Source organism: Nannospalax galili, unplaced genomic scaffold, assembly GCF_000622305.1.
Source record: "Nannospalax galili isolate Female #2095 unplaced genomic scaffold, S.galili_v1.0 scaffold189, whole genome shotgun sequence".
NCBI lineage: Eukaryota > Metazoa > Chordata > Mammalia > Rodentia > Spalacidae > Nannospalax > Nannospalax galili.
Window position 1 is genome coordinate 5,792,804 of NW_008360331.1, and position 13,266 is coordinate 5,806,069.

The 13,266-nt window shown below is 36.5% G+C and overlaps 1 protein-coding gene across 9 annotated transcripts in view; it reads right to left on the bottom strand.

Annotated features, from left to right (window-relative positions):
• Positions 1-13,266, bottom strand: part of Rap1gds1 (Rap1 GTPase-GDP dissociation stimulator 1) — a 122,510-nt gene that overhangs the window by 60,569 nt on the left and 48,675 nt on the right. For 5 of the 9 annotated variants that reach the window (XM_008826182.2, XM_008826184.2, XM_008826181.2 and 2 more), the window contains one exon: positions 3,916-4,062. The exons of the other annotated variants lie outside the window; for them this stretch is intronic. In XM_008826182.2, coding sequence (XP_008824404.1) covers positions 3,916-4,062 — 147 coding nt within the window. The remainder of the gene's footprint in view (positions 1-3,915; positions 4,063-13,266) is intronic. 9 annotated transcript variants of the gene reach the window in all.

Below are 13,266 nucleotides of genomic sequence, written 5' to 3' on the forward strand. Positions count from 1 at the left end.
CAATATTATGATCGATTTATTAGGGTGTAGTTCTAGTGTAAGCCAGAGAGCAATCGTGTTAACGCTCAACAAATGGGCCAAGAGAAGTCTTGTGAAGCTGCAGTGCTTTGGCCTGTGTAACAAAACCAGCAAAAGATCTGAAGAAAAAAATTAATGAAACACAAGATTCGAGTTTCTTGGATAAGTAAAACTTTAGTTGTATCTAGATTTAAAAACCAGGGAATCCAATACATTCCCTCAAGCTGCATGCCAAATTCTTAAGTTTTTCTATAGTCAGAATTGTCAAATCAAATAAAGTATCATTTCTGTACCATCCCATTTTATTTATATATAGTTTCATATAATATTATTGATATAATGTCTCTGGCTCAGCAGTGTAACCTTTACTACTCAGATACTTTATATTTACTAGTGTGGATGAAAAGAGACTACAGCCAGAGCATAGTTTAAAACTACAGTCCCAAGCTAGTTCAAAACTTTTAAACTAATCAACTTCAGTTATTCACACAATTTTACCAGGTGGTACAAAAATGCCTCTGTTGAAAAGTATTATCATAATCTATCTTCTGTGAATTTGGGAAACTTGTTTTGTTCCTCATTTAATGGGCTTAAAATCTTGATGTGCAGACAGTTTCATGACAGTTAAGTGTATTTGAATCAAGATATTCCTTGGTGTCAATCCATTTTAGCACTAACATTTAATTTAAAAAATCTTTCCCATCTGGCGTGGTGGCACATGCCTTTAATTCCAGCACTCTGGGGGCAGAGGTAAGTGTATGTCTATGAGTTCAAAGCCAGCCTGGTCTACATAGTGAGTTCCAGGCCAGATGGGGCTACAGGGAGACCCCGTCTCAAAAAGACAAATAAACAAACAAAAAAGTTTTCCTCAGGGAGCTTATGTTTGGAGGTCTTTATAATGAAATTCACTACTATCTTTTTAGAGTATATTGAAAAATAATGCAGCTAAAAATTCCCTAACTATAGACAAGGCTTAAATTATTGAGCTAAAAGAGACAGTTAATTTTTTCTGCTGGAGTAGAAGGAAGGCATTTATCACTCATATACTCTATCCACAAATTAGCAGAGGTGTATGTATTGAAATTCAAAAGTAAACACATTCAAAAAGAAACGTGTCAGTGCTGATAAAAAGTGTCTCCTTAGTTTCAGTGACCTCTTGGTGTTTGGGTTGTAGTGACGTATTTGGGCACAAAGGATCAAGACTAAATGAACTTTTGCTTGTAAAAAAGACCTACTATTAAAGTCTTTAAACAGAAATTTTAAAGGCAAGCATAAACATAAGCTCAAGAATAAAGATGCTTACTAATAACGCAAAGCAAACCGATCAGGACATATGTTAAAGCATTAAAAACAAAAGAATCACTTCAAAATCTAAGGTGTCCCTGATAGAGAGAAAGAAAGAAAAAAATAGTTATAGGTTTGACATTTGTTTCTTTAAAATTCTATAAATAACTTCTATTTTATCTACTGTTTTGAAAGATACATTTAAATGGAAGCCCAACATTACGATACACGTTAATATAGCTTTTCAAAGCATCTAAGTTATTTCTCAAGGAGTACTGGACACCAAGAAGAGCCTAGTTTTAAAAAACATACAAGGCACTTAGTATGTGCATTCTGCCTATGAATCACTGCCTTCCCAGGACGCTTCTTTATACATGGAGATAGTCTATATGGTAGGGCCTAGTGATGCTTCTGAGGTTCATTTGGCCATTTGGCTGTGTGAGCGCACATGTGGAGGTCAGAGGTTGATATCAGGATGTCTTCCTCAAGGGCCTCTCCACAATTTTTTTTTTTTTTTGAGACAGGGTTTCCCTGTAGCTCCAGCTTGCTTGGAACTATGTAGACTTGGCTAGCCTAGATCTGCCTGCGATTAAAGGTGTGTACTACCATGCCTGGCTCTACCTTATTGTTTTTGAGAGAGGGCCTTTCCTGAAACCCGGAGCTCATCATTTGGCTAGACTGGCCAGCCAGTGAACTCCAGGATCTGTCTCTGCCCTCTGGTCCTGGGATAACAGACGCAAGCAGCAGGCCCCATGCTTGCCCTGCCAGCACTTTACAGACTGAGCCCCTCTCCAGCTCTCATTTTTACATGCATTTTTCAATAGCTTCCTCAAAGAACATTCCTAATTTAGGTGCATAAAAGAGGCAGTCTATCATATCCAGGGCTGCTATGCTATCTTCATGACCAGTTACTTTCATATTTACCTTCCTCTGTCCTTTCTGTTTCTGTTCATGTTTAGGATATTTCATCTTCAAAAAGGATTCAACAACACTGAAGGAAAATAGACGTCACTGGCCAAATAAAGACTACCAAATGTTTTTAACTCATTCAGTAGTACAGCCACTTGCTCAATAAAACTATTTTTGTATTATGAATAATTTTAATTCAAAATTTTAAGACTAGTATCTATTGGAGGTAGACCTGAAGATACTTTTTGCATAGCTTGTACAGTGTTAAAAACAAACATAACATTTGAAAATCAGATATTACATGAAAAAACAAGATTTTCAGCTTCCTTCTTCTCCAAAGAATAAAAAGATTTAGTAGTATTTCGTTTAAGTTGCCACACAGAAGCAGCCAGGAGAAAAGCAGTCCCCTTTCAATGGGACAAGGACTCTTCATTCTGCCACAGTTCTTGTCACTCATTGCCACAAAATACCAAAGTCCAAATGTCACCACCTATTTATCAGGGTTTACCTTCTTTTTCTTTGCATATGTATAAATGTGTGGGTACATGTGTGAGGGTGTATGTGGATGCCCTAGCCTGACATCGAGAATCTTCCTAGACTGCTCACCAGCCTATATACTGAGGCATTATATATCCCACTTGAACCCACAGCTTGCTGATTCAGCTAGTACAGCTTAGACAGCTTGTTCTGAGAATCCAGTCTCCATTTCCTGTGTTGTGGGATACAGGTGCCTGCCATGCTTTATGTGGGTTCTAGGAATCAGAGCTTCAGTTCTCAAACTTGCATGACAAGTACTTTACCTGCTGAGTCCCAGTCCAAGGTTTACTTTTTCTTTTTACATTATTGAGACTATTTCTTTTGGATTTTCTGTGTCAACCAACCAACTAACCAAACAAAAAACGAAAATGTGCTGTGTCATGTATTTGTAAAACGTGAAATAATACTCTTACACATCCAATATGCAACTGTTGAACTTAAAATGCCATATGAAACAAATTGCAAAAGGACCTCTTTATATCACATGCCAAAAACATTCAGGAATTTGAGCATTTGATTCATAGTATGTTACACAGATAATAAAGAAATGTTTTCTAACGTAAAAGTATTATGAAGACAGTACCATTCTATTTATGCTCATTTTATTAACAATCAAGTAGGCTGTATGGAAACTGTTATGCCATTTTTTTCTAGGCTCTAAAAATTTCTTATAGGGAAAAATGTTTTTAAAAAACTATTCAGTTTCTAAAATGAGCTAGCTTAGTTACTTTGAACTTTGTTTTTCTAAAGCTAGGTTTTATTAAAGAACTTTTATTCTTCTAAATATAATAACTAGTATAAAATAATATTCTTTCCAAAAACAATGTTTTAAAGTTACTTCCGGTACTTAAAGTCATAAACAGGCTATTTTAATATTATGTATTTTTAAAATGTTCATAGCAAATAAAAAAAAAACTTAAACTATACCATATGCTTGATTTTTTAGGTACTAATTAACACAGGTAGTCCTTCAAAACCTATTCCATTCAGTACCTTAGACCATTTTTAAAAATTTTCAAGCACTGCAAGCTGATATGAGTTATTTCTTAATTTTATGTATCACTTATGAATGTTCACTTTATGTTCAAATATGCTGTATATTGTAGTGAGAATTATTTTTAATTTAATTTTCCCCCACAGATAAAGCAAGTTTTCAGTTTTGTTTACCATTCTCATTGCTATAGTTCATCAGCATGCCACAAAGGACAGTCAAGAGCTTCTCATTGGCGGGATCTGTTATACTGCACAGTGACCTTAAATGGTCAATTACAATCTGTGCACCACCTGCTTGGTCAACTGCACTTCTGCCCTCATCTGTAAAACAAAGAGTTAAATTAAAAATAAAATAAAAAAAGAAATGGACCTTACAATTTCAAATACAAAACATAACAGCGTTTGTTATTTCTTATTTCGGAAACTGAAAAGTAAACCTAAGCTGGAGCACCAAGTATGGCTTGTTGAGAAACAACAAAAGGAAAACAAAAACAAACATGGACATGGGAATGAGATGGGGAAGAGACTAAGAGAAAAGAAGGGTATCCTCACTAGCATCAAACAGGAGCTCAAAAAGCCTCTGAGTGCCCTTGTTCATGAGCTATTTCACATATACTCACACCCACACACAATGACAATATTAAGAAAAAAAGCAGAAACTAAGTGATATTCTTTGGCGCTTCACATACGCTAGGCAAGCAGGGCCCTGTCACTGAGCCATATCCACAGCCTCCTAAGTAGTTTTCTTTGGTCTATGTTCCTTCACTTGGAAAACACGAAATATGTCTTTTGTTAGTGTTTTTCAAAGTCTGCTATGATCAAAGAAAAGTGGTGGGGCACAGTGTAATTCTAGGTCATGATACTTATATACTAAGTACTAGCACCAGAGTCTTAACAACAAATTCTCCTTTTCTCACTCTTATTTTTCCTTATTCTCTATCTTCTAACTTGCACGAATACATTTCAATACTAACTGGTGGTCAAGTGATGGCCGAACATATTTGTAATTACGCATATGGCTACAATGCACAGAACAATTAACATTTAACTGTTGGAACATACAAATAGCTCCAGAATAGGAGTGAAACAGTTAAAAGGAAAAGTATGTATCCTTCTAATTCTCACCTCCTCATATAAAATGACAGAGTACAGAACAGTGCTGTCTGACAGAAACAGCAACAAACGGAAGCCGTGTGTTATCTAAATTTATCAGTAATCACATTAAAGTGTAATATAAGCAGGAGAAATACATCTTAATACTATTTTATTCAATCAAATGTCTTAAAATAGTATCATTTCAACAGAAGTTGACATACAAATTCCTAGGAAATATTTGCATTCTCCATAAGAAATCTTCAAAATCCAAATATATATTACCCTTACAGAGACCTCTCAATTCAGATCAACCACCTTCTAATGGCTCAACAGTCAAACTTTATGTTATAACGTACAGCTTAGCCGTTGGAATACAACAAAGGATAAGTACAAGAAACACCTCACAAAGTAATCACAACATGAAGTTACAAAATGAAGACTTTTATTTTCTTAATAAAAGTACCAAAACTCGGGTCATATTAGTAATGTTGAACCATTTGAAAATGAAATTTAATAAATAATTTTTCTTTCAGTACACAGATAAACATATACATATACAGCAGACTCACACAAAATTCAAGCTTTATTAATTTTTTTTTTTGGTCTTTTTGAGACAGGGTCTCCCTGTAGCCCCAGCTGTCCTGGAACTCAGTATGTACACCAGGCTGGCCTTGAACTCACAGAGATCTGCCTGCCTCTGCCTCCCGAGTGCTGGGATTAAAGGCATGCGCCAACATGCCCAGCAAGACCATTAATTTTAAAAAACATTTAAGGAAATCAAACTGAAATAAAACTAAATAGTTTGGTTCACTTAATTTCATACCATGTCCACACAGTTGAACTGCTATATTGGTGCAAAACAGTGCCCTATGCTAATCACTTACAACAGCAGGAAATCTATACTACCAAGGCAACTAGTCAGATGAGCTGGCTAAAAATGTTGTTCAAATATCACTTGGAAATTTAATTTCCAGGAGATAGTTCAGTGGATGAAGCACCTACCATGCATACTCTCTCTCTCTCTCTCTCTCTCTCTCTCTCTCTCTCTCTCTCTCTGTGAGCACGTACAAAATGATTTTAGTTTCCAGCTGGATGTGGTGTGCATCTGCAATCCTAGCATTTGGGAGGCTGAGGCAGAAGGACTCCAAGTACTGGCCAGCCTTCCCCGTGTAGTAAGATCCTATCTTAAATTTAAAAAAAAATTAATCTCCCAAGTTTTATTTTCCATTAACAAATATAAATTATCTAGATAAGGGACTAGAGAGATGGCTCAGTGATTAAGAGCACTGGCTGCCCCTCCAGGGGCCTTGGGTTCAATTTCTAGAACCTACATGGTGGTTAAAAACCACTTGTAAATCCTGTTCCAGGGAATCTCATGTCTACCTCTGGCCTCTGCAGGCACTGTATGCATGTGGTACACTTACATGCACGCCTGCAACACTCATAAATAGTGTTATATTAAAAAATTATCTAAATAAATGTCCAATATGCATGTATATGGTATCTCAGAAAACTGGACACTTAAAATTACCAGTCTAACTACTCACATTCAATAATACTGAAGTACATTGTATCCCAACCTAAAAGTTTACAAAATTCCAATGGTATTTGACTTCAATTGCTGAGTAAATAAGAGCTTTCAAAATGTAAACTGTGCAAGATTAAGACTTAGAAGAAACTTTAGAAAATAGCTAGCCTAATCCTTAGTCCCCTAGTACATGAAACTGTGTTGGGACCATTTAATTTATTTTTAGACAGGGCCTCACTTTGTAGCACAGTTGGCCTATAATGCACTCTGTAAACCATGATGGCACTGAACTCCTCTCAATACTCCCGTTTTAGTCACCAGGCACAGGGATTTCAGGTGTGGGCTGGCATGCCTGCATGCAGCAAATGGTAAAGCTAAGATGGCTTCCTATCAAAACAGCTCCCACTGCTCAAAATTTATTAAATAATTTTAGCAATGCAATAAATAATATTCTATCTAAAATCAGGAGGCCAATTAATACTGAGTTTCCCAACACTCTTCTTTTTTCCTTCCCTCCCTGCCTCCTTCTTGTGTTTAAACTCTCTATAATACAGCTCTTTTCTCATGCATTACTCATAGTTGACAGAGCATAAACTTCATCTCTATATTAGAAATTACTTTCAGACTGAGGGAAATATAAGAAACACTCCAAGAGTTACTTTTTTATAATAAGTAACATCTAACTTGTAAAACATTGAGTTGTCACTTATCAAAATATAATTTACATCTTAATAGTTGATAATTATGAGGCACACAACGTTTGGAAGCAGTGTAACCCAAAAACGTTTTTAAGACCCATTTTTTAATGATGACCTGTCATAGAACATAGAGCATCCAGCCATCAAAAATGATCATTCTTCAAACTCATGTAAGAGTGGGGCTTAAAAGACATACAACTGTCCATAACTCCAGTTCCAGGGGATCCAACATTCACTTTTGACCTCTGTGGGTTTTGCATGACACGGGTACATCTACCCACAGGCAGGCAATACACTCATACACATAAAATTAAAATAAATAAAAATATTTTTAAAAAGATGCCGCATTTTCATTATCTTTCTGAAGCCAAGAGCAAAAAGCAATAAAACTTAAATGCCATGGCTATGTCTCACAGATGAAGAAAAAAAAGCTACCAAGTGGGCATTCTATTTAAGTGCAAGGTATATAATAAGGTTGAAGAAAAAAAACTAAAAAGAAGCCACTGGATGGAACTATAGTGTATTAGTTAAAGCACAGAGCAAGCTTGCATTTACTTGCATGTTTCCTAAAACATGCTGCTTCTTCTTGTGGGCAGTAAATGTGTAATACATAGTTGGTACTCATTTTTCTTTTTAATAATGGTGCCACTGGCCAGATGCTGACAAATTATCATTCCCCTTGTGGGAGAGATGTTATTAAGAGGAAGGGAGAGAGGCAAGAAGAGAAAGACAAAGGAGGACTATCAATTTTAAAATGTGCTTTTGTTTTAACTACTACAGTTTTGGCATTCCTTTTTTAATTTTATAGAAGGAAAACAAAGTGTAATTATGAGCCCCCAGTAGTCTTCTACATACTGCTGAAGACGGCACTGAGCCACGGCCTTTCTTTGTTCAGGGAGGTTCTGAAAGAGTTCCCTTGGTCTCCATTAGTTTCTGAAATAGTTCCCTTGGTTTTCTGTTCTCCATGTCATTTCTCTCATCTCAAGGAAGACCTTGAGGATACTTCCTTTTTTTCTTTCCCCTCTATGAATTTATATAGTCTGGATATTGCTTTTTTTAAAAATACTTTATTATTTTTATTTTATGTGTATGAGTGTCTTTGCCTGCATGTATGTTAGTGTATCACATACGTGCAATACCCACAGAGGCCAGAAGACAGTGTCGGAACCCCTGGAACTGGAGTTATGGATGGTTGTTAGCCACTATGTGGGTGCTGAGAATCGAACCTGGGTCCTCTGGAAAAAAAGCAAGTGTTCTTAACCACTGAACCATCTCTCCAGTCCCCAAATCTGGATAGTTTTTAAAAATACAATCACAGCTGGGCGTGGTGGTGCACACCTTTAATCCCAGCACTTGGGAGGCAGAGGTAGGCAGATCTCTGTGAGTTCAAGGCCAGCCTGGTCTACATAGTGAGTTCCAGGAAAGCTGAGGCTACAGGGAGACCCTGTCTCAAAAACACCAAAAAAGCTCAAACCTAGCTCCTCCTTTCTCATTTTACACAGAAGTTGTGGAGTTACCAGTGTCAGGGTGTGGTGGTAATTTGCATGGTGAGCAGATGGAAGGTTGAGGGAGAAGGAAGAGGCAAAAATGATACTCAGATTTTATATTTTAATTAATCATAAGATGGGCATGGTGGTACACACTTTTAATCCTAGCACTCAGGAGACAGACGCAGGTGGATCTCTGAATTTGAGGCCAGTCAGAGCTACACAGTGAGACCCTATCTGTAACAACAACAGTGAAAGAAATCATATAGTATGTGGCCTTCTGTGTTTCTTTTATTTAACAGAGTATAATCTTTCAAAGTCCAGCATAGTAACAGCACTTGATGAATTTTCACGGCTGGCTACTTTTCCTGTGGATGAAATAAAGATCTATTTTCTCTGTGTACTGTACAAAGAATTAAACACTACATTGCACCTATTTGGGTTAAACATTGTATTTAGACTATAGCTGGTGCTTCCATGTCATTGTTATAGTCTTTAACCTCATGCTATTTGTATCATCTATTTATCAAACTGATCATCTGAATTATTTGGTATATTTGTTTTTGTTATGCTACTGTTTGCTATATGGAAACTAGAAACATCAAGATTCAAAAACCCTAGCTTTATGATCACATCAACATTGTAACTAAAATTCAAAGCCAAGTACTTTGTAATAGCTGAAGACAGCCTCTTTAATTGAAGGGACTGAAGCAGGAGACCCTGGGAGGTATTAGGGCACATTTTTTGTTATCATGATAGAGGGGATGCTTTACACAGAAGTGAGTAGCTATAGCTAAGAGATGCTGATAAACATCATACCATGTGCAGGGCAGTTCCTAGCCAGAAAACAACTGTTGCAATTTCAGGATACTGTTTTAAAACTACATTTACTCCATGGAATGGTCACAAATATATTGGAAGCAGTCATCAAGTTGTGGAAAGAGAAATTATTATCTTTAAAGAAAACAGAAGTGGCAGGCAAACAATGCTAACTACAGCATTCAAGCAGAGAGAACAATCTTCCTCCTTGGGAGCATATTTAGGGTAATCCAGAGTAGGTGGACCTTTTATCCCCTGTGGGTCTCTAACAGAGCCATCATACAGGTGACAGTAGCAATCAGCCTTATTGTTGTTGGGCTGTAGCTCTGTGATGGTCAGGGAGGCTGAGACAAGGGAGCTATCAATGGCCAGAGAACCAATCAGGATCCCCAGAATGTCCTGATGGCAGGCCACTAACTTTTATTTTATGTCTGAGTTTGCCTGTATGCATGTATGTGTACCACATGCATGCCTAGTGCCCACATAGGCCAGGGGGAGGGCATCAAATCCCCAGGAACTGGAGTTACAGACGGTTGAGAGCCACCATGTACAGGGAGCCAAATTCAGGTCATCTGCAAGAGCAGCCAGGGCTCTTATCTACTGAATCTTCTCTCCAGCCCCATCTTTTGTTCTTTTTCAGTTTGCCCAATTATTCTTATCGCAATACTTAGCATTTTCCTTCCAGAGGTTTCTAGATCCTCTAGATCCTTAGCTGACCCTAAGTCTGGCTCCAGCCCAGGGGCAGTTGGGAGAGCTGAAGGACAGGTAATAAGTATATCTCCTGGAGGCCAGTTTAGACTGCCTCCTCTCCATAGCCTAACTACCAAGCCCCAAACCAGTTTCATGCAGGGTACCTGAGATTTTCAGGCCAGGAAACAAAAAGCATTTATAGCTTTCTAGTTCCTCATGATTCTCTCAGATTTATATATTCCATCCAAGTAACAGTATCTGAACCTTCTGTTAAATAAAAAATTATTTTAACTTTTTAAATGTTCAGTGTCAAAATGCATAAAAATGAAGCTACTGATTACCTATGGCCTTTTATCTTTGTCAACTTGACACAGCCTAGAATCATCTGAGAAGCCTCAACTGAGGGACTGCCCAGATTAGGTTGGCCTGTCTTAGGGGGGACTGTCTTACTAGTTGATAGAGAAGGGTCCAGCCCATTGTAGACAGCACCATTCAATGAACAGGTGGTCCTGGGCCACACATGAAAGCTAGGTAAGCATAAGCCTGAGGAATGAGCCAGCAAGCCAGTATCTAAATCATTACTACTGTCATACTTTGTAAATGATACATTGGCTATTCTGATCTGTATGCTTGTGAAAGTTTTCCTATTCCTCTTAAACTGAATTCTGATGCTTACACTCTACCTATCACTGTCCCAAAACACTGAATTTTCATATCCCTAAGACATGTTCAAATATTTTAAGATTGAAAAAAAAAGCTAAACATATTAACAGCTTTTGTGAAATATGAAAACCAGTAATTTCATGTTCTAGGTATAGACAGAATTCATGAAAAACTAGATGTAAGAGCAAAAGCTAAGTACATTGGTGGGATTATAAAAATTACTCATGAAAAAAAGCTACTTACATAAAAAAAGCACAAAATTTGCAATTTTATGACATAATATATTAGGCTTAAATGTTGCCATTATGTAGGAAAATTTCAGAGATTCTGTATATTTACACGGTGTGGAATCAGATTGGGATAGAAGGGTAAACTCAATTCCTAATGCACTGGTACCACAGATGCAGTTTAAAATCAGGTCACAGAACAGCATCTGATGGGTACATCAAAGCTGTGCATGTTGGAATTAATATAAATTCTGTACACCAGTAGTTTTCTCATATCAGTTAAGACAGCTTGATAATTCTACTTTCTCAAAAATCCTTTTTGTAACAGATGATCTATCAATATGTGACAATATATTTACTCAAGAGATGACACGTTTCTCTGTATTTCTGTCTATATTGTATTTTCAAGAATGAATAGCTAAAATAATTAAACAATTAGCAATTATTTATATAAAAATTATCTAAAATGACCTTTAAATAGCACACAATAATATAAATAATTCACTGTTCCAATTTGCTAACAAAATGTTCATAACAAAAACTGAAATTTTACTTTTAGCGCTCTTTTTTTTTTCCCCCTGAGACAGGGCTTCTCTATAGCCCCAGCTGGCCTGGAACTTGCTATATAGACCAGGCTGGCCTCCATCTCAGAGATCTGCCTGCCCCGGCCTCCTGAATGTTGGGATTAAAGGCATGTGTTACTATGCCTGAAAAATTAAATTTTATTTATTTTTAATATGAGATGTCATTACAGCAAACTATTTTGTATGGCAGGCTATGCATGTCTGTGTACATGCAGATATAGCTGTTGAGTTAGAATTTAACTTGATTCAGAAATGTTGTTACTCAGACAGTAGAAACAGTTACTCTATTCAGTGTGGGGGAAAAAAGTAAATTATTCATCCTTAAATAGTATTTTTCTTATTTCTTCCTAGTTAAGGGAAATACCCCTAACTTTTAGACAGTATAACTTCTATTAAAGCAAACAAAATTCTCACTACTTCAGCTTATTTAAAGAAAAAGAAATTTCAAAAAATTAAAACATTATTTAAAAACAGAGAATAGTATATATTAATAGGCTTCCAATAAGTAGACTGGAAATTTTATGTTTATTAAGGCTAAATTTTGACTATCTTTAATAGGTAAAAAGAAAGTGGTAAAAGATTAAAATGATTTAAACCAATACACACACACACACAAATCCTTTTTCCATAGCTTTTAAAATTAGACTCTCGTATCTCACCTATAACTTCATAATCAAGAAGATTCCAACAGCCATTCAGACTTTCTGACTCAGAAACGAGGAGGCAACTTAGCATTCAAGAGACAAAAACAGTATGTATAAAGAATATACATGATTTCTTACTGAACACAAAAATTAATTTTTATCATATGCCAACTTCTCTCAACAGGCTGGCTGCTCCACCTTTGTATTTATAAAATTAGCAACAATTACTCAAAAAGAATTCCTTAATGCTTTCATTAAGGAATTTTTTTTTTTTGTAACGACGCAGTAGTAACTGAAAACTAATCAAGCACTGAAAAAAGGCAATTTTATTCTTGCCTGACACTTTTTATTAAGATAAAAATTTACTGAATTTGCCGGATGTGGTGGTGCATGCCTTTAAATAGCACATGGGAGGCAGAGTCAGGTGGATCTCTGTGAGTTCAAGGCCAGCCTGGTCTACACAGCGAATTCCAGGACAGCTGGGGCTACAGGGAGACCCTGGCTCAAAAAGACAAAAAAAAAAAAAAAAAAAAAAAAATTACTGAATTTGAATTTCTTAATATTTTAATAAACAAGGAATTTCAAAGTATAAAGAATCAATTATTGAAGTATTTAACAACATTTAAACCTGATACAATGCTGAGTAAGAAACACTTGAACACTGCTGTACTGTCCTCACTTCACATCTTAACTTCAATCTCTCAGCTGCAGGCTGTCAGCTGTATCACATGGCATGCTATGAACAGCTTCCCGTGCTTCTGACTTCTAGCTCATCCCATATCTATGCTGTATGTTGCTAAGAAACTGAAAGTATCAACTGCAGTTACTTTTGGTGAACTTTTCTTGCAAAATTCATTTCCTGACACATATTTTAGGTGGAGAACAAATACTAGTAAACAGATGCAAAATCAGCGTTTCTTACCACAATGGAACTAATCACCATTCGGTTATTTAAAAAGATCCTACTTTCATGAATTTATAACACACTCTGAAGCACTATTTCTGAACTTCCCCCCAACACAAGTTTCATTTCATCACTTTGCTGAGGGTTTTTATGAGCTTAACTCCTACTTTAATCAGAAAACAGAAG